The sequence below is a fragment of the Schistocerca gregaria genome, chromosome 8, assembly GCF_023897955.1.
Source record: "Schistocerca gregaria isolate iqSchGreg1 chromosome 8, iqSchGreg1.2, whole genome shotgun sequence".
NCBI lineage: Eukaryota > Metazoa > Arthropoda > Insecta > Orthoptera > Acrididae > Schistocerca > Schistocerca gregaria.
The window spans coordinates 161,708,453-161,734,503 of NC_064927.1; the positions used below are offsets into that span (position 1 = coordinate 161,708,453).

The following is a 26,051-nucleotide window of genomic DNA, read 5'->3' on the forward strand; positions in this document are numbered from 1 at the left end:
AAAATTGAGTCTGAGGCTTGGACATAAGTGGGGGTAAAATTTTAAAATAGATATTTTTCATGTTTTAAGCATTTACATGTTTTAAAATTTTACGTTTCAATATTCTACTACTTCAGATGGCTAGCTGGTTGAATATCCAGATTTTGTTATTTAAGGTTACAGTTATATATTTATCTGGAAAAATAATTCACATTCTTATGTTAAAAGTAACTATGATAAAAACCCGAAACCTAACATAAATCGTACAGGAATTTAAGCTAGTCTTAGTAAAACAGTTAGCAGGATTCAGAATAGAAGTTCAGAACGTCAGGTATAATATTGCAGAGCATAAAGAATCTGAGTGTTAAGTGTAAAAACTTAACTATTGTGCTTTGACTAGAGAGAATCGTATGTGATTATAAATGATTATGTGGGTTCCAAGACAGCTTTATACTATGAACCTAAAAACTATCTACCAATATTGTCAACTGTTCAAATAATTATAAACTCAAATTTATATCCAAGTATTGTGAATGAAATAACAGCGAATGAAACCACCTAAACTTCCAGACAATGGAATAAAATTTCTTTTTACAGTTTTTATTTTATTTTAAACTATTTCATCATAGTGATAATTTTTGTAAGTCAATACCTGTCTATATTTGTTTAAATAAAATAAACGAAGCTGCAAACAGTGACTAAAACAGAGGGCACAATGGACTGCCTCCACGTGATGGGACACGGACAATGCCAAACACAGAAGGGTTGCTTTGTGTGTAAGAAAAGTAATGAGACAGGCAACATTGCGAATGATCTGGCAATACTGTGTTCTGTGCGTTTGTGTAGAATGGTGTGTTTCCCAATGCTCAGTCAAGAGTTTCAGCACCATATAGCCTTCACGTGATTCTTGAGAGCGCCATCAGTGAAGATGTTTTTGTTGTGTGTTACGAAAATTGAGTAATGGAATTCAGAGCAACGTTACACAAAGTTTTGTGTTAGACTTGGGGAGTCCGCGGATGTGTTATCAAAAGCACTAGTTTTTCCCTAGCACAAATCATATTTGGAAGGCCAAGAACACATTGAAGCTGAACCTCGCCCAGAGAGACCTTCAGATTCAGAAACCAATGGAAATGTCGAATTTGTTACTTGCTCTTCTGAAATTGTTCCTTCTGGACAAACTGTCAACTACGTGTTTTAAAGAGATGTCCTTGAAGGGTGAATCGAGTGAGACCTCGGACATTGCAGACAGGCGGATGCTGCATTATGGCAACGCCCCATAGTAGATGGCCACAGCAATCACAGAATTTTTTACCTCAAAAGGCATTCCTACTGTTCCACAGCTCCTACATCTGATGAGTCCTTGCGACTTTTTTCTTTTCCCGAAATTGAAAAATATCTTAAAAGGATGTTATTTTGGGACTCGGGCCAAAACTGAAAAGAATGTGAAGGAGATGTTGAAGGCCCTATTAGTTGAAACCTTTCAGCACTGCTACCAACACTGGGGGACAAATACTGTGCAGGTGTATAGTTGCAACTAGTTTCAAGGGGGCAACAATTTTGTCTGAAAATAAAAAAAAACTTTGGTAGATAAAAAAATTACTCACTACCTTTCTCACAAACCTCGTATAACCCGTGACATGGATAAAGGCGGCGGGTTTTGAAAGAATAGCAGCAGTTAAAAAACGTCTGGCCCTGATAGCGTAATTGTTAGCGCACTAGACTGGTAAGCAGGTGGTGGTCGGTTGAAGTGTGTTGGGCTGGCTGCCCGCCTGGGAACCTCTTGCGCTCCCTCTGTTGTGCGACCACAGGTAGGACACAGCAACGCGCGCCCGTCCGACACCAGCGGGTGGCCACCCTGCGCCTCCTAGCAGCTGTTTTCAACGATTTGGTGATTCACGCCAGCAACATGACAGCGTTCAGCAGAAGAAACACCACACTGCAGTGTGCTTTCAACCCAGAATATGAAATGCCATCGTCTTATGAAATCCAGGTGTGGACGCGTCACAAAAGTGAAAAATGACAACGAAGTAGATCGGCTACAGATAACGTCAATATGTAGCTCCTTAAATCTGATTGGAAATCCGATTAGGAGCTTTAGTAACCCGACGGCGGCAGTTCAAGCGAAGGGACAGTGCAGTTGGCGAAATAAAAATTTCGTGTGCCTGTCACGGCGTGCAAGACGTAAAGGTGTATAACCCGCCATTTCAGGTACTAATGAAGAGGGAGGACATTATCTCAGACTGTATGGAGGGCTGTTGTCCGTGACGGGAGACTTCAGAGATGCAGAGGGTGTCTAAAAGGTAGACTCAGGCGTCCGATTGGTCAGCATCGTGCTACAGAAACAGGTGCCGCCTTTCACAATAGGTGGACACAGATGTGTCGTTCAGTAAAATGGCCAGGCTCAGACGTGCTGTATTTGCAGCTCCACAGAACATACACGACAAACATGCCCAATTAGCAAACGGGCAGCTCATCTGACAAGGTGAGAAAATGAGAATATTCCGCAACAGGCTGACACAGCCGGCTACACTGGAGCGCTGAGATGTAAAGCCGCCCAGCCCCGGCGCAGGTAGCGTTGGGGGGAGTCTGCTCAGACTCCAGGGGCGATAACACAATGGAGAGCGAACCGGCCCCCACACCAGCCGCTCGTCGGCAGACAATTACGGAGCCGAGCGCAGGCGTCCTGGAAACCGCTGGAGGCAGTCAGATTTCCGGGCCCAGCCCCCACACGCCCACCTCGCACAGCGAGATGCGCGAACACAACCTAAGACATCGGTATCTAAAACAGCGCAGATCCTAAAGGATTTCTTTGACGAACGCAAGGAAAACAAAGTTAACTGGGAAAGACGCAAAAGAACGACAAACCTGAGGACGTCATTCCAAGGCCATATAAAATGCTAGACTCATCCCGCAAGACGCCTAACGCCTTGGAGGTGCACAGAAATACGGAATAAGCGATCACCGATGTAACGTCAACAGTAGGAGTTTAACATTTGAATTACACGTTCTTTGAGACACTTCGTAGCACAGCCAGCATAGCTCTACTAAAAGTAGTAGTCAGGTGACAAGTAGAATCGGTATCAGGATACGCATTCACCAATATAGGCGCTGAAACACGATGGGGGACAGCAGTTATGCTCAGGACAGGCTTCGAAACAGGGATGGACATGGATTAGCAGTCCAAATATGAGGGACGTTCATCATCATGTAAACACCATCTGGAATGGAAAACGAGAGAGCCAGGGCAGGCTTATCAACGACAGCAGTAGTATTCTTTTCCAAACTACAGGAAATACCTTCGAATTCCACAATATCAATACAAAGTACAGGAAATGGTGACATGGCAGCGAACTTACACATCAAAAAACTTTTGCATCATACCGGTTCCCAGAACACCTAAAGATAGACGTTGACTGTGGATACTGTATCACAGACAGTCTCTTTGACTGTTCAGAGATTTCAGTAAACCAGATGTAAACAAACATGTATGAGCAGCTCCTATTAGACGGAGGGGGCCGACAGCCGATCAGTTCCAGTCATTCCACCAGGAAGGAGGTACACGGCTCGTGTTGTCTGTAGTTCAACCATGCGTAGACGGTTAATACCGCGATTCGATCGCATCCGCATTGTTACTTTATGCCAGGAAGGGCTCTCAACAAGGAAAGTATCCAGGCGTCTTTGAGTGAACCAAAGCGATGTTGTTCGGACATGGAGTAGATAGAGGGAGACAGGAAATGTCGATGACATGACTCGCTCAGGCCGCCCAACTGCCACTACTGCAGTGGATGACAGCTACCTATGGATTATGGCTCGGAGGAGCCCTGGCAGTAACGCCACCATGTTGAACAATGCTTTTCGTGCAGCCACAGGACGTCGTGTTACGACTCAAACTGTGTGCAATAGGCTGCATGATGCGCAGCTTCACTCCCGATGTCCATGGCGAGGTCCATCTTTGCAACCACGACACAGTGCAGCACGGTAGAGATGGGTCCAAAAACTTGCCGAATGGACCGCTCAGGATTGGTATCACGTTCTCTTCACCGATGAGTGTCGCATATGCCTTCAACCAGACAATCGTCGGAGGCAACCCAGACACACTGTCCAGCAAGTGCAGCAAGGTGGAGGTTCCCTACCGTTTTGGGGTGGCGTTATATGGGGCCGACGTACGCCGCTGGTGGTCATGGAAGGCGGCGTAACGGCTGTACAACACGTAAATGCCATCCTCCGACAAATAGTGCAACAATTTCGGCAGCGTAATCGCGAGGCATTCGTTTTCTTGGACAAATTGTGACACCATCGTGCACAGCTTGTGAATGACTTCCTTCAAGATAACGACATAACTAGAGCGGCCAGCATGTTCTACAGACATCAACACTATCGAATATGCCTGGGATAGATTGAAAAGGGCTGTTTATGGAAGACGTGGTCCACCAACCACTCTGAGGGATCTACGCCGAATCGCCATTGAGGAGTGGGGCAATCTGGACCAACAGTGGCTTAATGAACTTGGGGATAGTATGCCACGACGAATATAGGTATGCATCAGTGCAAGAAGACGTGCTACTGGATATTATAGGTACCGGTGTTTACAGCAATCTGAACCACCACTTCTGAAGTTCTCGCTGTATGGTGGTACAACATGCAATTTGTGGTTTTCATGAGGAATGAAATGGGTGGAAACGATGTTTATGTTCATCAGTATTCAAATTTTCTGTACAGGTTCTGGAACTCTCGAAACCGTGGTGTTGCAAAACTTTTTTTCGATGCTTGTTTTGTGACAGTGGATGCGACATGTGCGAAGATCTAACGCATATGTCTAGGCCGACCGGGGTGGCCGAGCGGTTCTAGGCGCTACCGTCTGGAACTTCGCGACCCCTACGGTCGCAGGTTTGAATCCTGCCTCGGGCATGGATGTGTGTGCTGTCCTTAGGTTAGTTAGGTTTAAGTAGTTCTAAGTTCTAGGGGACTGATGACCTCAGAAGTTAAGTCCCATAGTGCTCAGAGCCACTTGAACAATATGTCTAGAAGACTTTTATGATGAGTAATGAAAATAATTCAGTACAGTTCGTGGTAGTCCGTTTAACTATGTGAACTGTTGATCCTTACAGGACTGTAATAAAGGCTATAATGTTACAGTGACCACTTGAGATTCAGTTAGAGGGGACATACATGAAAGTGACCAAAGTTGTGAAAAAAATTTATTAGCTCTTCATTTACTACATGCTATTGAAATTGAAATTCCTGAATATTATGTTCCAGTTTCGCTCCTGAGAGTGATAAAACTCCTCTCGCACAGGCCTTGAAGGCCCAAAGGCACCGACAGACCGCCGTGTCATCCTCACCCCACGGACGTCACTGGATGTGGATATGGAAGGGCATGTGGTCAGCACACCGCTCTCTCGGCCGTATGTCCGTTTCCGAGACCGGAGCCGCTACTTCTCAGTCAAGTAGCTCCTCAGTTTGCCTCATAAGGGCTGAGTGCATCCCACGTGCCAACAGCGCTCGGCAGACCGGATGGTCACCCATCCAAGTACTAGCCCAGCCCGACAGCGCATAACTTCGGTGCTCTGACAGGAACCAGTGTTAAGACTGCGGCAAGGCCGTTGGCACTTCTGAGAGTGATACAAATAATAATTGGCAAATGGTTGCATGGGTCGATGCTCCTTTCTTATTCTGTATTTCCTCATTTATTCCTATGGCGTTTTCTTCAAGTTTCACGCAATTATTAGACAGGGAATATTTCTGTAGTACATCAAGAAGGTTGTGGAACAGCATTGCTGCCACTATTTTGTATTCTTTGGTTAGTGGTGTTTGTTTCCAAGTGTTTTCAAAAGAGTGAAGTTTACCAAAGCAGGATAACTCGTTGCTTTAAAGTGTACTTACTGCACTCCAATAATCTTGGCAGACTATGATCCCTAGACAGGCTAATATTTGAGCCAAGGTGCTTTCACACTGTCGGTATTGAAGGAAATTGAGGACAGGAGAGTTTGTGCAGCCGACATTGTTGCTACTGAGTGCGAAAATGAGATTAATCAAAGACAACAATCAAAGAAAAAGATTATTTTAGAATGAAGAGGAATACGCATGTGGTTTGCACCAGTTTACACACAGAAGGTAAGGCCTTTATACGAACACTGTTATATCTTTGATTCAGATGTACTATAATTTACATTTTAAAAACTTTATGTACCTTTTCCTCACAAATAACTGACGTTAGAGTATTTAAATGTGACATGCAACTAGTCAATACTACAGGGTGTTACAAAAAGGTACGGCCAAACTTTCAGGAAACATTACTCACACACAAAAAAAGAAAATATGTTATGTGGGCATCTGTCCGGAAACGCTTAATTTCCATGTTGGAGATCATTTTAGTTTCGTCAGTATGTACTGTACGTCCTCGATTCACCGCCAGTTGGCCCAATTGAAGGTAATGTTGACTTCGGTGCTCGCGTTGACATTCGACCCATTGCTCTACAGTAATAGCATCAAGCACATCAGTATGTAGTATCAACAGGTTAGTGTTAATCACGAACGTGGTTTTGCAGTCAGTGCAGTGTTTACAAATGCGGAGTTGTCAGATGCCCATTTGATATATAGATTAGCATGGGGCAATAGCCGTGGATCAGTAGGTTTGTGTCGAGACAGATTTCCAGAACGAATGTGTCCCGACAGGAAGACGTTCGAAGCAATTGATCGGCGTCTTAGGGAGCACGAAACATGACAGCCTATGACGCGCGACTGGGGAAGACGTAGAACGACGAGGACACTTGCAATGGACGAGGCAATTCTTCGTGCAGTTTACGATAACCCTAATGTCAGCGTAAGAGAAGTTGCTGCTGTACAAGGCAACGTTGACCACACGTCACTGTATGGAGAGTGCTACGGGAGAATCAGTTGTTTCCGTACCATATACAGCGTGTGCAGGCACTATCACCAGCTGATTGGTCTCCACAGGTACACTTCTGCGAATGGTTCATCCAACAATGTGTCAATCCTCATTTCAGTGCAAATGTTCTCTGTACGGATGAGGCTTCATTCCAACGTGATCAAACTGTAAATTTTCACAATCAACATGTGTGGGCTGACGAGAATCCGCACGCAATTGTGCAATCACGTCATCAACACAGATTTTCTGTGAACGTTTGGACAGGCATTGTTCTTGATGTCTTGATGGGGCCCGACGTTCTTCCACCTACGCTCATCGGAGCACGTTTTCATTATTTCATACGGGGTACTATACCTGTGCTGCTAGAACATGTGCCTTTACAAGTACGACACAACATGTGGTTCATGCACGATGGAGCTCTTGCACATTTCAGTCGAAGTGTTTGTACGCTTCTCAACAACAGATTTGGTGTCCGATGGATTGGTAGAGGTGGACCAATTCCATGGCCTCCACGCTCTCCTGGCCTCAACCCTCTTGACTTTCATTTATGGGGGCATTTGAAAGCTCTTGTCTACGCAACCCCGGTACCAAATGTAGATACTCTTCGTGCTCGTATTGTGGACGGCTGTGATACAATACGCCATTCTCCAGGGCTGCATCAGCGCATCAGGGATTCCATGCGACGGAGGGTGGATGCATGTATCCTCGCTAACGGAGGACATTTTGAACATTTCCTGTAACAAAGTGTTTGAAGTCACGCTAGTACATTCTGTTGCTGTGTGTTTCCATTCCATGATTAATGTGATCTGAAGAGAAGTAATAAAATGAGCTCTAACATGGAAAGTAAGCGTTTCCGGACACATGTCCACATAGCATCTTTTCTTTATTTGTGTGTGAGGAATGTCTCCTGAAAGTTTGGCCGTACCTTTTTGTAATACCCTGTATAGTTAAATATTCTGTGGAAGGAATATTCATTTAATACAATAGTAAGGCATTTATGTTACAGAAAATCCGTGAAACTACGTGAATTTTTTTCACAGGTATTTGGAGAGCTGTAAATATGCAGCAAAAGAAGATACCCAAATTCTGTTCCGCTAGGTTTATAATGAAGGTACATCAATTTTTTTACAACAATGCATTAAGTACGTTCTGATGAATTTTTCAAAAACAGAACATGGTTGAAAAAAATAAAATTGTTTAGCATTAGAAACGTATAATGTCGATAATTATGAAAACCTCTGTGTAACATTTCTTAACAACTGTGTCGAATTTAGTTAAATTGTGTTGAAAACTTTATAAAGTTTATTTAGAGTGCTGCAATTTTGCACACTCTCCCATTAAAATAAAATGAAATATGTATGGTTGTAATAAGACAGTTATTACAGTTGTAAAAGGTGGTATTCTTATACAGCTTGATTTTTGATAAATTTTTAATACGCCTTTGCCTTGAATTCGCATACTTCTATAACACAAGCTAAGACACGAAAACAGCCAGGCAAGAAATTACTGTAACCACCAGTATGACCTTTGTCGCTATTTTATTGCAAGAAATTACATCAAAACAGTGTATTGTCAAGAGTCCTTAATGTGATACTGCTTCGAAACGGCAAATATTTGTAAGATTTAAGTTATGTTATAAAACGCACCAAATACGCGCTTCAGTTGAACTGATGGTATCAAATATGACGTCTCCGAAGTACTGCTTGTGATGTCTGGCCTTGCAGAACGCGTTCCTCTCCACGAAGCGAAAATCTGACTTGGGTTATTCGGTCTTTCGCGCTACATAATGCTGTGTGACTTTACAAAATTCTAGCAACTTGTCGTCCGTTAACACTTACCCGTCCCGTGTGCATCGCGTCTGAGTCTGTGTGAACGGACTGAAGTAACATTCGCGCAAACGAAGTTGACGCTCGGCTCGGTGGCTGATGGGAGCGATTGTAAACGGGAAATGCTCCCATCAGCCACCGCGCCGTGTGTCAACTTTGTTTGCGCGTATAATAATGGAGGCAAGAGGACTCACCGAGCAGCTGCAGGCCGTCCGGCACGGCGGTGAGGTTGTTGTCGCTGAGGCGGAGCGCCCTGAGCGAGCGTCGCGACGCCAGCTGCTCCAGCAGCCGCCGCGGCACCGCAGACAGCTGCGCGCCCGCCAGGCCCAGCTCCTGCCAACAGTGCCACCGTGTCTCCGTACACTCACTCACCAAGATGGGAGATCGAGCTTACACGCTGTGCCTACGCCATTCCTGTTTTGATTCCAAATGGTGCATGGAAAAGATTTGGACGCGCAATCGACTCCATATACGCCTCTCCGCAAAAGCTTAATACGAGATACGTGAACTAACGCGACATAAACTGACGAAAAAAAAAGTCCCAGCACCCAGGAGGAGTTGTGCAGGAGTTGGTAGGCGTGTTTTTACATCTGAAAGACGTCCATTTAACTTTGACGCCAGTCGCATAAGAGTGGCGCTAGTAGGTGTGCTTTAAATGCGCTGTAACAATCGTGAGCGTCAGTCACTTTCGGGATTGCACTTAGTGAGTTGTTGATAGTACAGAATCATTTGAAGACGACACAGACGCCATTATCAACAGCTCAGAGTTTCAACGAGGTCGTGTAGTAGGGCTGCGAGGAACTGGATGTTTCTTTCGCAATATTGCAGATAGACGGCGCAGGGATGTAGCCACTGTACGTGATTCGTGCCAGTGATGGCCACGGGAAGGAACGGTCACAAGAAGACAGAGCTCTGGACTGCCACGTGGCACTACAGAGAGTGAGGCTTGTAGTATTCGATGTACTGCTGTGGCGCATTATACTGCGTTAGACTAGCAGTTGGCACCACAATGACACAACGCAGTGTTACATACCGGCTACTTCAAGGACAGCATCGAGCCAGGCCCCTTGTAGTACCCATCCCACTGACTCCCAACCACTGCCGTTTGTGACTGCAGTAGTAATGTAGATGTCGTGTGATTAGGGCCTCCCGTCGGTTAGACCTTTCGCCGGGTGCAAGTCTTTCGATTCGACGACTTGCGCGTCTATGGGGATGAAATGGCTCTGAGCATTATGCGACTTAACTTCGGAGGTCATCAGTCGCCTAGAACTTAGAACTAATTAAACCTAACCAACCTAAGGACATCACACACATCCTAGCCCGAGGCAGGATTCGAACCTGCAACCGTAGCGGTCGCTCGGCTCCAGACTGTCGCGCCTATAACCGCACGGCCACTCAGGCCGGCTATGGGGATGAAATGATGATTATTAGGACAACACAACACCCAGTCCCTGAGCGGAGAAAATGGCCGACCCAGCCGGGAATCGAACCCCAGGCCCTTAGGATTGACATTATCGCGCTGACCATTCAGCTACCGGGGGCGGAAACTGCAGTGGTGTCAACTGAGAGCTCAATGGAGGGGAGGGTGAAGATGCGTTTTTTGATGAAAGTGGCGTGTGCCTCGATGTCAGTGAAGGTAGTGTGTTGGTTAGCAGGCCAGTTCAGGGTTTGCAGTCAACCTGTCTGCGTGCTAGAGACACCGGACGTACGCCTGGAGTTATGGTGAGGGATACGATTTCGCTGCAGGGGTGCCCTCGTTGTTGTCGCTCGCATCTTGACCGCAAAATTGTAAGTTGGTCTAGTGATCAGAGCTGGTGTACCGCTATTCATGAACACCATTCCAGGGATCGTTTTCCAATGGCATAACGCTCGCCCACGTACCTCTGTTGTAACCCAACATGCTCTGTAGTGTGTAGACCTGTTGCCTTGGCTTGCTCGATCACCGGATCTGTCTCCAGTCTAGCATCTATGGGACATCATCGAACAAAAACTCCTGCCTCATCCACTATCAGCAATAACCGCTCCTGCTTTGACTGACCTGGTGCAGCAGACATGGAACTCCATCCCCCAAACTGATAGCACCTGCACAACACACTACATGAACATTTACATGCTTGCATTAAACATGCTGGTCCTTATAACGGCTATTAATGTAACAGCATTTCACTTTTGCCTAGGCTTTTCTAGCGTTTACATTAACCTGGGAACTTGCAACGTTAAGGATTTAAATATGTTTCCTAGACAGATGTATTACCGAATTTTTACGTTATATTATTTGTTTGTCTTAGGGAGTTTTTTCCGTCATTGAATTAACTACTCTGTGGAAGCGGATGAGAAAGTGCAGCATGTTACCAGAGCCCTCCCAGCCGCGCACAAAAAGCTGGACGTTTCCTGGCGTGCAGTCAGAATCAGTATACACCAAGTGGAGCTGGCCCCTCAAAACCAGGCAGTTGGAGGAACGGGAAGAGACAGTGTGTGCCAAAAGCGAGCAGTTCCTATAGTTGCTCCCTTCATTGCAACAAGGACGATTGATTAAAATTTGGATGACATTACGTGGAGAGAATCATCGGAAAGCTACAGGTAGGACGGAGTGTAGCCGAGAAGATCAATGTTGCTCACAGCATTATGATGAGTGTGATCCAAACCACAGAGACTGGCTGCCTGAAATAGAAGAGTCGGTCGACCATGGTAGACTACAGCAGTAGATGACTACCACATTGTGCAACAGACAAGAAGGGGCCCACGTCAAACATCGGGTACAATTGAAACCCCTTCTTACATGACTGCAAGGCACGGAATCTCTCGCTCCACTTCGGTACGGCGACTGCGTGGTGGTGGTCTCTTTGCCTGACGACCAGTATGTTGTGTGCTGTTGACACATGCACATTAGCGGCACTGTTTCCAGTGTTGCCAAGAGCCATGGGCCTGGACGAACGAGGAGTGGGGTCTCATGTCCTCGGATAAAAGCAACCCCAGTCTGGATGCACCCTCATATTGTGAGACATGGGGACAGGTAACACACCCAGGAACGACGTCGAACGAGAGGGAGCCATAACGTTGCATGGGCATACTGACCTCCAAATACTTGAACACGGTACACTCACCATTCAGCGTCATTGTGACTCCTGTACTCCTTCCCCATGTGCATCCTTCCATGGGTGAATTCACAACGATATGATTTTTATGGATTAGAATGGTAGACCACATCAAACTGCGCAGATGGAGCAGTCTTGGATCGAGAGGAATTCGACGAATGGACTGGCCTGCCCTGTCTGTTCCGCCATCTTAAACCTGATAGACCACGTGTGGAGTGCGTTGGGGGGACGTATTGCAGCATGTACATATGCACCAACGACTATCCGGTCATTATCCCACCGCCTTGGTGGAGAGTGGACCGCCCTACCACAAGAACTTGTCAGTCTTGTGGCCAGCATAGGAGAACTTTGCAGAGCATGCATAGCAGTACGTGGTTATCACACACATAAGGAACCATGTTTCACCTTTGGCAATGTTCAGGAGACCATCATAAATCGTTTGACTTCAGTATAATTATCGTTTTTGAATAAAAGTGTCATTCCTATTCGTCTCACTGCGTATTTAGCTTAGTTACCTTCTGGACTATATTGTAGCAGTTCTTTCTGTGCATGGTAAAAGTGTTGTCGAGGTATATGACTTGTCAGTGACATCACGCAAGGTTGCTTTCTTCTTTAAGGTTTGCGCACATATGTAAGTCTTATTTGACCTGACACAAGCGAATGTCTGAAACGAGCCAGAACAGCGGGCAAGTTCAGCGGATATTTTTTACAGAGCCGTCCTGCCGATATTACGCCCGTCGTGTTCCACTGACATGCAGACCCCGTCAGTGGGATCCAGTCTGTCAGTAATGCCCAGAGGTGGAGTCCATTCCTGTGTGGGACAAATTGACAGGATTTATTCAATATTGTCAAGAAAATTATCAGACTGGGGCAGAATGTTTGCTGGAGTAAGAAAGGAGCGCATGTTTGCACCATTCTTTTTATTACTTATATGAATAAAATCATAAATTAGTGGAGAGAAATGCCACACAGCTCCATTCAAATCAACAGAAACACAAATCTAGAGGACTTACTTTACAGCCGACCGAAGTGGCCATTCGGTTCTAGGCGCTGCAGTCTGGAACCGCGAGACCACTACGGTCGCAGGTTCGAATCCTGCCTCAGGCATCGATGTGTGTGATGTCCTTAGGTTAGTTAGGTTCAACTACTTCTAAGTTATAGGGGACTAATGACCTCAGAAGTTGAGTCCCATAGTGCTCAGAGCCTTTTGAACTTACTTTACACATAGGGTTTAGTTCTTGTAGAATCTTCAGAGGATGACCTGCAGAGTTCTATAGACGATTTACTGATGATATCCGAGAAAAGTTGCATGATCGTAAACACTGAAGAAACGTAGCACAAAGTAAAATCTTTTTGAAATTTAAAGTTCTAGAAAGAGTGAACATCATCGCACATTTTGACTATAAACTATGCTTTCCGGGAGAAACAGATCTAGCCACTAGGTATAAAGAACCAATGGGAGCTATTAATAATGTAATGGAATCTTCCGCAGTCCAGAAGGACGCGAGAGAGCGACTTGAGACCATAGTAAGACCTGTGTTGTGCTACGGCAGCGAAGCCTGGACAACAGACAAAAGATGCATAAAGCTAATAGCCTGTGTAATGAAGTTCTTGAGACGAACAGCTGGTCACACTAAATGTTATCACAAAAGGAGTGGTGAAGGACCTTGAAATGGACACATCACAAATATACAGACCTACCAAAACAAATGGAGAAAACATCTACAATGCATGAGCTCAGAGGATCCCAAAATCCTAGCTACATACTCCGCAAGCCACCATTTGATGCGTGGCGGAGTCTACCAAGTACAGCTAACAGTCATTTCTTTTCCTGTTCCAATCGCTAATACAGCGATGTTCTAGAAGCCTCTGTACGAGCCCTAATTTCTCGCATCTTATCTTAGTGGTGCGTACGCGAAACGTACAACCCTAGGGGCATAGTATCTCTGGGTTGACCAGCGAAAAGATGGCTACAGGACCTCTTAGACGAGACCATAACAGGTCAAGAGATCTAATACCAGGAAGGATGATGATGATTCGTGGATGCAGGACTGCGGTGCAAGCTCAACAGACCAAATGCCATAGGCGGCGGATTTCAGTAACTTCAACTGTCTCGCCGAAAGTACGTTGTGCTGTGCGGCGATTTTAGGTAATATTTTATTGTAGTAAATTTATCGATTCTGAAACTCGTTTATATCGAGAGGAATTTACCATCGACGACAGTGGAACGAACATTATTCCAGTCGCCAGCGCTCTTCCCCTCCCCTCCTCCCCCACCCCCCTCACGAACTGTTTGCAAGACATCAAACGTCTATACATGTAAGAGTGCACTCATAGTTCCAATTATCAACTCGAAAATTAAAGTTAAGTAATTAATGTTCTGTTTATTTGCTGTTAATATGTCTGCAGTCACAGGACACGTTTAATTTCCCGTTCTTCAGTCCCGTAGCACGCAAAATAGGGAAGCCAACACAGAATTGCGCAGCCCATTGATGAAGTGGAGTATCGTGGGGTAATTTGTTTTCGGCAGCAGTGAAAATATAAAAAACTGTCACGCCAGTCTAAATGGCTTAAAAAAAAAGACACCTGTATTGGCCTGACACGCACACGTGTAACGTTGTTGGAGAAACCATGGTTGACTGGTACAGAGTTACGTAACGTTAGTCAGAAAATGGCAGCCAGTAGAAAAGCGATAAAATCAGGCAGAAGAGGTAGGTAACATGCCTTTGGAATTTCTGAAGTCACTGAGGTAAACCTATTCAAGTTGGTCTGTAGAATCTACGAGTCTTGAGAACATATGATCGACACAATCAGGAAGAGAGTAAGGCAAGAAACGTGAGAGAATCAATCAGCTTAACATCTCATGCGTCAAAGTTGTTGACATGAATAATACGTAGAAGAATTGGAAGAAAATTGGGGTGTTTCAGATGTTATTACAATTTGGAGTGAAAGGAGATCAAGATTTGCTGGTGAGACTGCCATCCTCAGTGAAACTGAAGAAGAATTGTGAGACGTGCTGAATTGGACGAATAGTCTAATGAGTACAGAATATCGATTGAGAGGAAATCTAAGAAAAACGAAAGTAATTAGAATAGAACTGAAATTAGCGATGAACTTAACATCAGGACGGGGGACAGCGAAGTAGAGGAAGTTAAGAAAACCAGGAAGCGAAACGACACATGGCGGACAAAGCAAGGAGAACATACGGAGACCAGCACAGGCGAAGAGGACATTCCTGACCAAGAGAAATCCGTTAGTATCAAACATCGGCCTAATCTGAGTAAGAAATTCTAGGGATTTGACGTTTGGAGCACAACATGGTATGATCGTAAATCGTGGAGTGTGGGATAACTAGATAAGAATAGAATCGAATCGTTTGAGAAGTATGCTGTAGGACGTTGATCGTTAGGTGGACTGATAAGAAATAGGGCGGTACTCCATAGAGACGGCGAGGAGAGATACATATGGGAGATACTGACCAGAAGAAGGAACAGGATAGTAGGGTAAGTGACAAGGTAATAAGTTCCATGGTACTGGGTGGTTAGAATTAAAGTACAACTAACCACATTATGGAATGGTAACTAAACTCGGGAGATACTCTAATGTGTTAATGCGGAACCGATTCACGATGGAAATATGGCTCTGTGAATGCAAGAAAGATTCACAGGAATGTTTCCACATGTAATCGATTAGGAACAGCACTGGGCAGAAAAGGTGAAACAAGTGAGGAAGGCATAATGTTGATTTTATTATTAACCACCACTTACACAATTTGATCAATATGAGCATTGAAGATGTCAACGAGATGCTGTACAGCGCCAGATTTGCACCTGGTGGCCAAAATTGGCACCTGGTGGCCAAAATTGGCACTAATTTTTTCCCAGCATAAATCAGTTCTACATTAATGCATTAACATATCTAGCCAGTTTCGCTTTCTATTTATAACCACCTCGTAATAGAGGAGCTGTAGAAGGTAACAATAGGGGGAGACAGAGACTGGAAAACATATAAGTTATTGACGACATAGGGCACAACTACCACTCTAAGTTGAAGAGGTTAGTAAGAAAGGAATTCGTGAGGAACCGCATCAAACCAGTCAGAACATTGATGAATCAAAAAGACGTATTAACATTTGATACCCATCCAAGGGCCTGTGGTGGCCAGATGGGATTCAACCATTCATCCCACGTAACCAGTCCTAAACGATGCGAGCTATGTGAACAGATACTGAGAAATAGCACTACAGTTGAAATACCGCAGCACGCTAATCGAAAGGGGGGAAGTCAGACTGATGGATGTTAATCTGTGGCGAAGCGCTGGTAACGAACCTGCAGGTGAGGCGTGCCCACCGCCCTGAGCGTTGGGCCGTCGATGACCTTGAGCGGGTTGTAGTCGAGGCGGAGCACTCTGAGGCTGGGGCAGTGTTCGAAGGCCTGTGGGTCCAGCGAGTGCAGCTGGTTGTACGACAGGTCCAGCAGCTGCAGCGCCATCGGCTCGTAGCGGGCGGGGCTGTAAGGTCCGCGCAGCACTGTCGGCCGGACGTCCTCCACTGTGGAAAGTCGACACTCGAGCTGCAGTCAAGCCGATCGCAAGCAGGGACCAACACTGGTCAAAGTGTTAGCCAAGCAGTTTAGTGAGCACTTGTTGTGTGGGGAGTTTGCCTACACTGCTGAGCCGAGAGGTGTCACGTTGATCAGCTCTTGAGTCCGAACGATGCGTTACAGGTGGACTGCTGTTTTTTTGGGACCTATCGCATTTGTAAGTAGCTTTGGTAAGCAGAAAGTGGATGATCATTGACATATATTATCTAGGTTGTCTTTTATAGTCACTATGTAATTACAACAGTATTTGCTGTGTCAGCACAATCGGCTGACATGTTATGATCAACTTGAACGTGAGAGTGCCCCACATGTCAAGGCGAGTTCAATGCTGGCAATCGACTGACTGCTGTTTGCAGCTGGAGCACGTTTCAGCTGTACTTCGCCACTTCATGACACAAGACAAGACAAGAAGGAAGCACAAAAGCATACGAATATTTCTCCTTACTGTAATTGGATTTTCATGGTACTGTTTTTCAAGAATTTTCTGTTATGACGGTAATTGACAAAACAAAGGTATTACTATGTAATGAGAAGTTTAGGCCGTAATTAGAACAAAGACCAATTTGTCTTTCTAAACTGAGTCTAACACAGTGGACCATCTGCACATGTCAACAAACTTATACAAAGAAGCAACATATATCATGTACCATTTTGTGTGAATGATAAAGCATGCAACTCTGTTACATTAAAATCTGTGCTAACGAGACTTGTCAGTCAAGGAACAAAATCTAACTACAACATATTTACATCTCACCTTCGACTACATCAGGAGAGTGAAATGAGAAAGGATTTAATCAAGATGAATCCGTTTCACCAAAACTATTTTCCGCATACTTGGAACAGGTCTTATATTGATTTAACTGGGATGGTAAAAGAGTGCTCGTTGACATCTTACTTGGCCAGTCTTAGATTTGCTGATGACGCGCGGGATTAGCCGAGCGGTCTAAGGCACTGCAGCAATGGACTGTGCGGCTGGTCCCGGTGGAGGTTCGAGTCCTCCCTGGGGCATGGTAGTGTGTTTTTGTCCTTAGGATAATTTAGGTTAAGTATTGTGTGAGCTTAGGGACTGATGGCTTTAGCAATTAAGTCCCATAAGATTTCACACATTTTTGAAGAAAGGTATGATGCTCTCTTGAAAACAATAAGAGATCTGTATTTATCCGCTCCGAGCTGTTTTGAACACCAGGAGTGTTTCTACGCCGTATTGGGCAGGTACTGTGTTATGTTTTTGGTGTGTTTCCATATTTTTGTGAACCCTGTGTGTATGAGTCCGCTTGTGAGAATGGCTCTTACCCTGGTCGGAAATCCGTCAAACCATTTTGTATCACAGGTCACGCTGATGTTGGTTACTACCCCATTTATGTCCTGACGTAAGTTGTAAGACTGACTTATTGACAATTCCAGTCAGCCCTGACTCTCGCTTGATCTGTCGGTTGAATGACCGTGACGTGGGATTACGCTTTACTGTGCTGTAATGTTTTCAGATTGCTCCTCTAAGAGCAGTATATTCCCCACGAGTCCATTACGTTCTAATATGGCCCTCTAATGCTGTCATGCCATAGACAGCATTCAGAAGCCTATGATTATAATCTTCAGAGAGTTGCGTTTTCTTAAGTAGTTTCCATGTTAAAAGTACTTTCCAGTGTCTGTCCTCACCCTTCATGAGCCTTTGACGATAAGCTAGCACACATGAAATGTCTTCATTGAACGTTCGGCTCCCGTGAACCAAATTTTATTCCCTTATCTTGACTGCAGAAGTTAAAAGTTAGGTCGCCGCCACTCCGATTTTTTTTAACAAACTAGCCAGGTATGAACTGAGAGGTCGTCTTAACGTCGATTCCTTATACTGATTAAACATTATTAAATATTAGAATAGGTCACTTTCAAGGAAATGCAATCTGAGGTCCTTTTTTAGAGTAGCCTACATTCATGTTCCAAGTAGAGACCACTTTGAATTTAGCTACCTTGCGAAGATAGCAATGTGAAATTTTCACGATGTCCTCAACGCTCAGAATATTAGAATGACTCTTGAATCTTGCCACATTATTTCTAGCCTACTCACTACATAACCTCCTATTTCGAGGCGAAGAAGTTAATAGGGCATTTTTCCGTAATGTTAACTGCGTCCACAGCACCTGGCGAGTCCGGGAATCGAACCCGGGTTCTCCGCATGGTGTTTGGGCGTGCTGGCCGCTCAACTATGTAGGCGGACTTGTACTTATTTGTACAGATGAAAACGAAAAGCTTGTGGAGAGAAGTAGCGTGAGTGAGTATTATTTTAGCAAGGTACTCACACAAGAAACCATGCGAGTGCGGTACCTTGCAGCAGATTGTGACTGAGGTCCAGTTCGACGAGTCCTGGCAGTTTGGCGAAGGCTCCGTCGTGAATGTCGACCATGCGGTTGTGACGCAGCGACAGGCTGGAGACCCCCCTCTGCTCCGGAAGTGGGAACAGCACCTGCAAGAAAACCAGACCAGGGTCCAATGTTCCGCATACATAGGGGCCATTGTGGGTTAGACACAAGCTCAGGTTGGGAAAGATGGGGAAGGAAAACAATTGTGACCTCTCCAAGGAACTCTCCAGGCATCTCCCGTGAGCGGTGGAGGAAAACCAAGGAAAACGTTAATCTGGGTGCTCAGGTGGGGATTCTAACTACCTTTCCTGCAAATGCAAGTCCATTACACTACCTCACACGGCGTGAGAAAGGAGAAACGATGACAGCAACAAAGGCGGGAACTTTACCAGAGGAGGAAACGGGAGACTGAGAGACTCTGGGTAAAGAGTCCATACCCGTGTAAAAGGCAAGACGCAGCAAATGCATTGAATTGACCATTACATGGAATAGCTGACACAGTAACAGCATCTTTTGAAATTGTGAGGGCAGTTCCTTAATAACACTTCGGTTCATTCACGGGTCAGCCGCAATCAAGTATATGTTCAAAAGTTTCTGCAAATTCGTATGTAATGCGAAACTAACGAGTAGATGTCACGAGAAGGGGATTCACCATTATAGGAGGAGGAGGGGGGAGGGTATTGTGTTGTCACTAGCGCAATAGTAAGAGCAAAATGGATCAGCCAGGAGAGCTTAGTGACTTCTAACGTGGACTGGGCATTGGATGTCTCAGTAACAAATCCGTCTGGGGCATTTCAGTCAATCTAAAGCTGCACAAGTCAAGTGTTGGTGACCTGACTCGCGTCGAAACGCGAAGGAACAACCACAGCTGAAGCAAGACCAGGTAGAGCTAATGTAGTGTTGGACAGGAATCGCTGATTACTGCAGAGCGTGTTTGTAAAAAAATAGCATGAAATCATCGGAAGAAAACACTCATAAGTTACAAGGTGCTACCACCAATCCACCTAGCACAGTGATTATGGTACAATTGTAGAGCAGCTCCTCGTAACTCACACGTCTCTGTAGTCGGCATCCTTTGTAAAGAGCGACGCATCTGGAAACGAATAAACTGGAGTGATGAACCACACTGTACCCTTTGGCAATCCGATGGAAGGATAAGGGTATGGCCAAGGCCTGTAGAATGTTACCCACCATCATGTGCAGTGCCGAAGATGAAGTATAGAGTAGTTCTTTTACGATACAGAGGTATTTTCGTGGTTGTGGTGTGGACCCTTTGTTGTACATAAGAAAACGCTGAATTTGGAGTGATACGCATAAATTTTACAGCATGTGTGCTGTATACAGTAGAGGAACAGTTCGGAGAAGATGACTTTGTATTAGCATGACATTTCACCCTGAAATAATGCAGCATTTGAGACGATGGCTCGTGAAGGACATTGCTGAAATGGACTGATCTGCCCAGATCCTCGACCTGAATCGATTGGAGCGTTTTTTGGATGATTTAAAACGACGACACTGCTCCAGACCACAGCATCCTACATCACCACCTTCTCTGATTTCAGCTCTCGAGGTCGAATGGGCTGTAATTTAGGAACGTCATTGAATGTGTCCCCAGCAGTGTCCAAGTTGTCATAAAGGCGAAGGTTGGACGTACCCCATTTTAATGTTCACTAATAGGTGTCCAGATAAGTTTGATGAGATCGTGTTTGTGGTTCAGTGACTCCATCCGAGCACTTTAATCTATGCTTATGGCACCTAAGGCGACTTTGCAGCGTTTATATAGTGTTTGGGCAGCACATCTCACAGGGGCTCCCCACTTAGTGTATGGAAAGTATCAAAACACACTGAGCCTTATCTCAAAGAACCAGCACGGATTCAGGAGAAACCATCATGTGGAACACAGCATGCATTATTCGCACACGACGTCTCGCAAACAGTAGATGCTGCTGAACAGGTACATTCCATCTTCGTAATTACCGCAAGGCGTTGGACACTGTACCACATCCTCGACTGTAGTCAGATCCACGGACGATGGCGGTTCGCAAAGGTCGAGACAAGGACTGGGATTGCATTGTTGCCAGTTCCAAGCGACAGTTGCTGCATTTCATGGATGCGTATGTCCTGCAAATTAGGTCTCCCGATTGCTTGTGTAGAATTTGTCATTCGCCACCAGCATAAGTCTTGACAACTAACAACAAATGGAATAAAAATTCACTAAATGATTTGCTACAGTCACGTTTAATACTCGAACTGCGAGCAACATTCACAGCAGAGCACTCATAACACTACTAAACCCTCATTGGCAGTCGAAGAACGCGTGACGTAGGTGAGCAGAATAAGCCAAAATGTGACGGCCATTGTTCGTGACTTCAATTGTAGCTAGTAATCAAAAGTTACGAACATGCGTAGTTTTTTCGTAAATATGTGATACTCAAGAGGAATTGCCGGCCGGTGTAGCCGTGCGGTTCTAGGCGCTTCAGTCTGGAACCGCGTGACCGCTACGGTCGCAGGTTCTAATCCTGCCGCGGGCATGGATGTGTGTGCTGCCCTAAGGTTAGTTAGGTTTAAGTAGTTCTAGGGGGACTGATGACCACAGATATTAAGTTCTATAGTGCTCAGAGCCATGTGAACCATTCTGAACCCAAGAGGAATTCTTAACTAATACAACACATTGTTTTACTGGACTGTGAATTTTCTGCGGGAACGAAAGAAAGCGTGACTGGATCTTTAAAGTTGCCAACATCAACAAAAGATTTATTAGACATTGTGTTCTAGTAGTTTTGTAATAATGTAAAATTTGTTGTTGGTGAGTAATTCGGAAGCTAATTACACACGACTTTTTTGAATTTTAGAAAAAATTTTGACTTTGCTCCGGTGGGCTAAAATACTTTTGCGTTGAATACTGGGTAGTCGTGTTTCGTGTTTCAGAAGCTTTATATTACTACGTAAAAGTGAATCGTATAGCATTGAATGAACATTCTAAACTGATAAACCTTGTATGAGACTTAAAGCTGTTTGCTGACTATTTTAAGCTGTGCTTCTTTGGACAGCAGGTCGCGAGTTCTAAGCTTGACTGGCTGTTAGTGAGAGAACGTGTGAGTTACTAGAATAGTAAATGTAAGCAGTAAATATTAAGAGAGTAAAGCACTTCGTTATAATTTAACTTTTAGGAAAGATTTAATAAATGAATTTTCTCGTAGTACACGAACAAGAAAGACATTTTTCCGTCCTTCGAACTGTTTCTCGTTTGGCTAGTTTCAAATGCTAGGTGACGTGATGGCCCATACCATCTCCCTCTGCTGCTTGTTAAATCCAGAAGAGTAAGCGGAAAACAGTGTCACTATGCGACAAAGTTAACACAGGTCAATTCAAAATCAATATAACGATTACAAACGGGTCTAAAGATTTAATGCGTAGCAACACACTTACAAGAATTACAAAGAATGTAAAAGAAAGTTCAAATTATCGATTATTGCTCAAGCACAGTGAACCACAAACCTCAGATGTTAAGTTCCATAGTGCTCAGAGCCATTTGAACCGCAAACCGGCCCATGCGAGGTAATGCTAAAGTGAAAAGTTCCAGGTCGTGCTCGAAAATGGCGATTCCTGTACAGAAGACATTCTGTGTGTTTTTTTAACAATTGTCACAGCGCAGAGAAAAATGGTTCAAATGGCTCTGAGCACTATGGGACTTAAATTCTAAGGTCATCAGTCCCCTAGAGCTTAGAACTACTTAAAGCTAACTAACCTAAGGACATCACACACATCCATGCCCGAGGCAGGATTCGAACCTGCGACCATAGCGGTCGCGCGGTTCCAGACTGTAGCGCCTAGAAGCGCTCGGCCACAGAACAGAGAAGATTTCAGCAAGGTGGAGCACGCTCTCAATGGGGTATGGAGGTCCGCATATGTTTAAATAGCATCAAGCAAACCTTTGGATGGATGGCGTTTTGCTAATGGCCACCTAGATCCCAGGACCTGACAGCTACGGATTTCTTTTTATGACGTATTGTAAAAGACCTTGTGGCTACGCCGCCTTTGCTAAAAATTATTCCAGGATTCAAAATGCACATTTATAAGTGAAGTAGGTAACTCAATTTATGCTTCAATGTGTAGGCGTACAATGGGTATCGTCTGGATGTTGTTCGTGTGACGTGCAGGAGTCATATAGAACACCTATAAATTATTAACAATAATAATGTTAAGTTTTTAAGTAGCGACATGGTCAAGAAAGTGGAAGAGGTATATTAATTTTCAATATACACTTTGTCTAGATCGGGAGTTTATAAAATATGACCTGTTTCGATTGTGCCAGAAATGTTCTTCAGATCGTAAAGTATCGTTACTGTGTGTAATACGTCATATGTAGAGCAAACATTCTGTTAATTATTGTCGATGCATCACTGTATATGAAAGTGTCACAGCTTGTAGTAAAAATGACTAACACCACTAATCTCATTTCTGCTAATCTTCATTACTTCCGTCTTTCTTAAGTTTCTTTTGGTGTGTGGTCATTAGCCTCTCCATCGAATGTTATCATTGAGATCCCTTCTCTCTGAATTTTAATCCCAGCCGTGGGCGTTTCTTTTTTGTCATTTCGTCTTCGATGTACAGATTGGACATCAGGTGCGAAAGACCGAAGGGAAAGATCAGAATAAAAGACCAAAAACGAAGCACTTGGATTAGAAAGGGTATACTAACGAAGTAGTCGTATTAGAAAGGGCATAAATATGCTTTGTATGTAGAGCACTTCATTCTTGTTCCTTCATTTTTATTTTTCCCCTGTTGGTTCCTGTGTATGTTGTATATTTCTGGTTTTTCCATAAAGCCTTTTCCGTCCGAATTTTGAACATCTTGCACGAATTTACGATTTTACTCAAGTCTTGCTTGCGTTATTACGCACAACATCATAACTGTCTACCTTGTGTGTTTACTTTTCCTAAAGCCAACAGACTAATGGTCATCCAGCGGATTCTGTTTTCTTTCCCGTTGTTCTGTGTATGGTTCTTGTCAACAGCTCGCACTCATGAGGTTTCAAGGCCATAGCGCGATAGTTACCGCACTTCTATGCCGTCGCCCTTGCTCTTATCCTTGCACCCGGCTTCCTAGCTCCCACGGGGTGCGGGAAGTGGAAGAACACGGGGATAGGTAAATGTACGGAAACACCAGAAACACATTATCGTGCCCACAACGGTGTAGGAGAGCCTTGGCGTCCAAAACAACTTCCAGTCGTCTCGGAATGGCTAAATAGAGGGCATGTACGGTATTGAAGGATATGTTATACCATCCTTCCTGTAAAATAGTGGCAACTTCCGTGGAATTCTACGATATGGGTGCTCCAAATCAACATCGAACCCCCACTATGTTCCACCCTCAGCCAGTAGTTGCAGACAGTGCGCAACAACCGCCCAAATGACTTTCTTCCCTTGCTCGATAGTCCAGATTTTATGGCTTCAGCATCACGTTTTACTGCATCAATGATGAGTGGTTTTTTGGAATTGTAGATGGCCCTGTAGTTTCCTGTCTCTGGAGCTGTCGTTGTGTTGTGATGCTAGGAGGGTTCGCATGTGCGGCATTGAAGTCTGCAGTGACTTTTGCGGCTGGCGTCCTCTTATTTTTCGTCACAGTCCATCACCCGGTTTCGTCCACGTTGTGACGTAGCGGATGGTGTTTTTCCTCTTTCCCTTGAAACGTCCCCTTTGAACAATTATACATAACTGTGCTTAAACTGACACACAATAGTTTTTAGCGCAACGCAATCTGACTTCCTAAAATCCCTACGAAAGAATGGCCCTGACTAACATTAACTTATACGTTTCACAAATCACTTACCTCACAAAAATCTTCGTTACTCAAGCTACTGCAATACAGCGAGCGCCACTACTGCCAGCTAAATAAAAGATTCAAACAACTGAAGGCACTAACTACTGATAGGCATAGTTAGCAAATGAAAGATTGTAATAGAGAACAGACAATGTATTTACCTCACTAGTTATAATATATATAGCAGTTCATGACACCAATTCTTACAAATTTCAAAACTCCGCCATCTCTCTCCCCACGTCCACCACTGCTGGCGGCTGACCTCCAACTGCGCAACGCTACGCGCTGTTAGCATCCAGCTGCCGCTGCCCACCACTACAATGGCGAGTATTACAACAATGCCAACCAGCCACAGACTGCACACAGCACAGCCATTGATTTCCTTACAGAGCGCTACGTGGCGTTGGCGTTACCAATAAAAAAACCTAAACAGCCTACTTACACCCTTTATGCAGTATAAATCTTCAAAACGGTGCTCTTGAAAACACCTCGGCGACCTTGGTTAGGGAAGCACCCACTATAGGGGCACCAACTGTTTGCCCCTGTTGGAATTCATGAAGCTTGGTTTGGCCTCCAACTTCATTCATCTTCAAGCGTGCAGTTCTCCCAGTGTTTACATATTTTTGTCCAACGACATTTTGAGGAAAACTGGCGGCGCTTTGTGAGTCGAATTGCAGAGGTTCGCTCTGGCACGTCGTATGAAAGCTGTAACATAGTCGGCGGTTTTCACCTGAGCGGGAGTTTCGGAAATTGATAGCCCTCATTCAGGAGCGGCGTTACTGCAAAGCATGACAGCGCCGCCTTCTGTTTGATGACGTAGCGGCAGCGTCGCTCCCCCGTTTCTCCCCCCGTGCCTGGCGCGCCACCTCGCTGTGAATCGAACCATTGTGTTACGCGGAGCGGAAAGGCGACCTGTTTCTTCTGTGTAAGAGGGCACAGTTACGGAGAGCTCGTAGCCGTGATCGTCTAGTGGTTAGGACATTGCGTTGTGGCCGCAATAACCCAGGTTCGAATCCTGGTCACGGCAAACATGTGCTCTCATTTTTACTGTGTCCTCGTGGTGTGATTTTTAAAGACTTCCGACAATATTGAATAGAATACCGTCTTTTATATTCTGAAGATGGAGTAAAATACAAGGAGCAAAAAGTTATCTAAACTTGTGCAAACAGTAACTGCAGATCAAAGAGCATGAAAGGGAATCAAGAATAAATTTGGAAAGGGGATTCAGAGAGAAAAATAAAATCTAATAGGTTTGCTAATGACACTGTAATTGTATCAGACTACGAAAGACGTGAGACAGCATTTGAACAGATTGTATAACGTCTCGAAAAGAGGCTGTTACATGAACTTCGCCGCTCAGTGTGGCCGAGCGGTTCTAGGCACTTCAGTCTGGAACCGCCCGACCACTACGGTCGCAGTTTCGAATCCTGCCTCGGGCATGGATGTGTGTGATGTCATTAGGTTAGTTAGGTTTAAGTAGTTCT

At 44.7% G+C, this 26,051-nt stretch overlaps 1 protein-coding gene and 1 non-coding gene across 2 annotated transcripts in view; one reads left to right on the plus strand and one right to left on the minus strand.

Moving 5' to 3' along the window:
- The window catches only part of LOC126284908 (phospholipase A2 inhibitor-like), a 172,875-nt gene that overhangs the window by 63,738 nt on the left and 83,086 nt on the right, over positions 1-26,051 (minus strand). Inside the window, exons 3-5 of the mRNA XM_049984170.1 lie at positions 18,710-18,848; positions 16,118-16,338; positions 8,889-9,027 (exon numbers count right to left, since the gene is read on the minus strand). Of these exons, the coding sequence (XP_049840127.1) occupies positions 8,889-9,027; positions 16,118-16,338; positions 18,710-18,848 (499 nt within the window). The remainder of the gene's footprint in view (positions 1-8,888; positions 9,028-16,117; positions 16,339-18,709; positions 18,849-26,051) is intronic.
- On the plus strand, positions 25,523-25,594 carry Trnah-gug (transfer RNA histidin (anticodon GUG)). Its single transcript has one exon. It is a non-coding gene; the product is annotated as a tRNA-His (tRNA).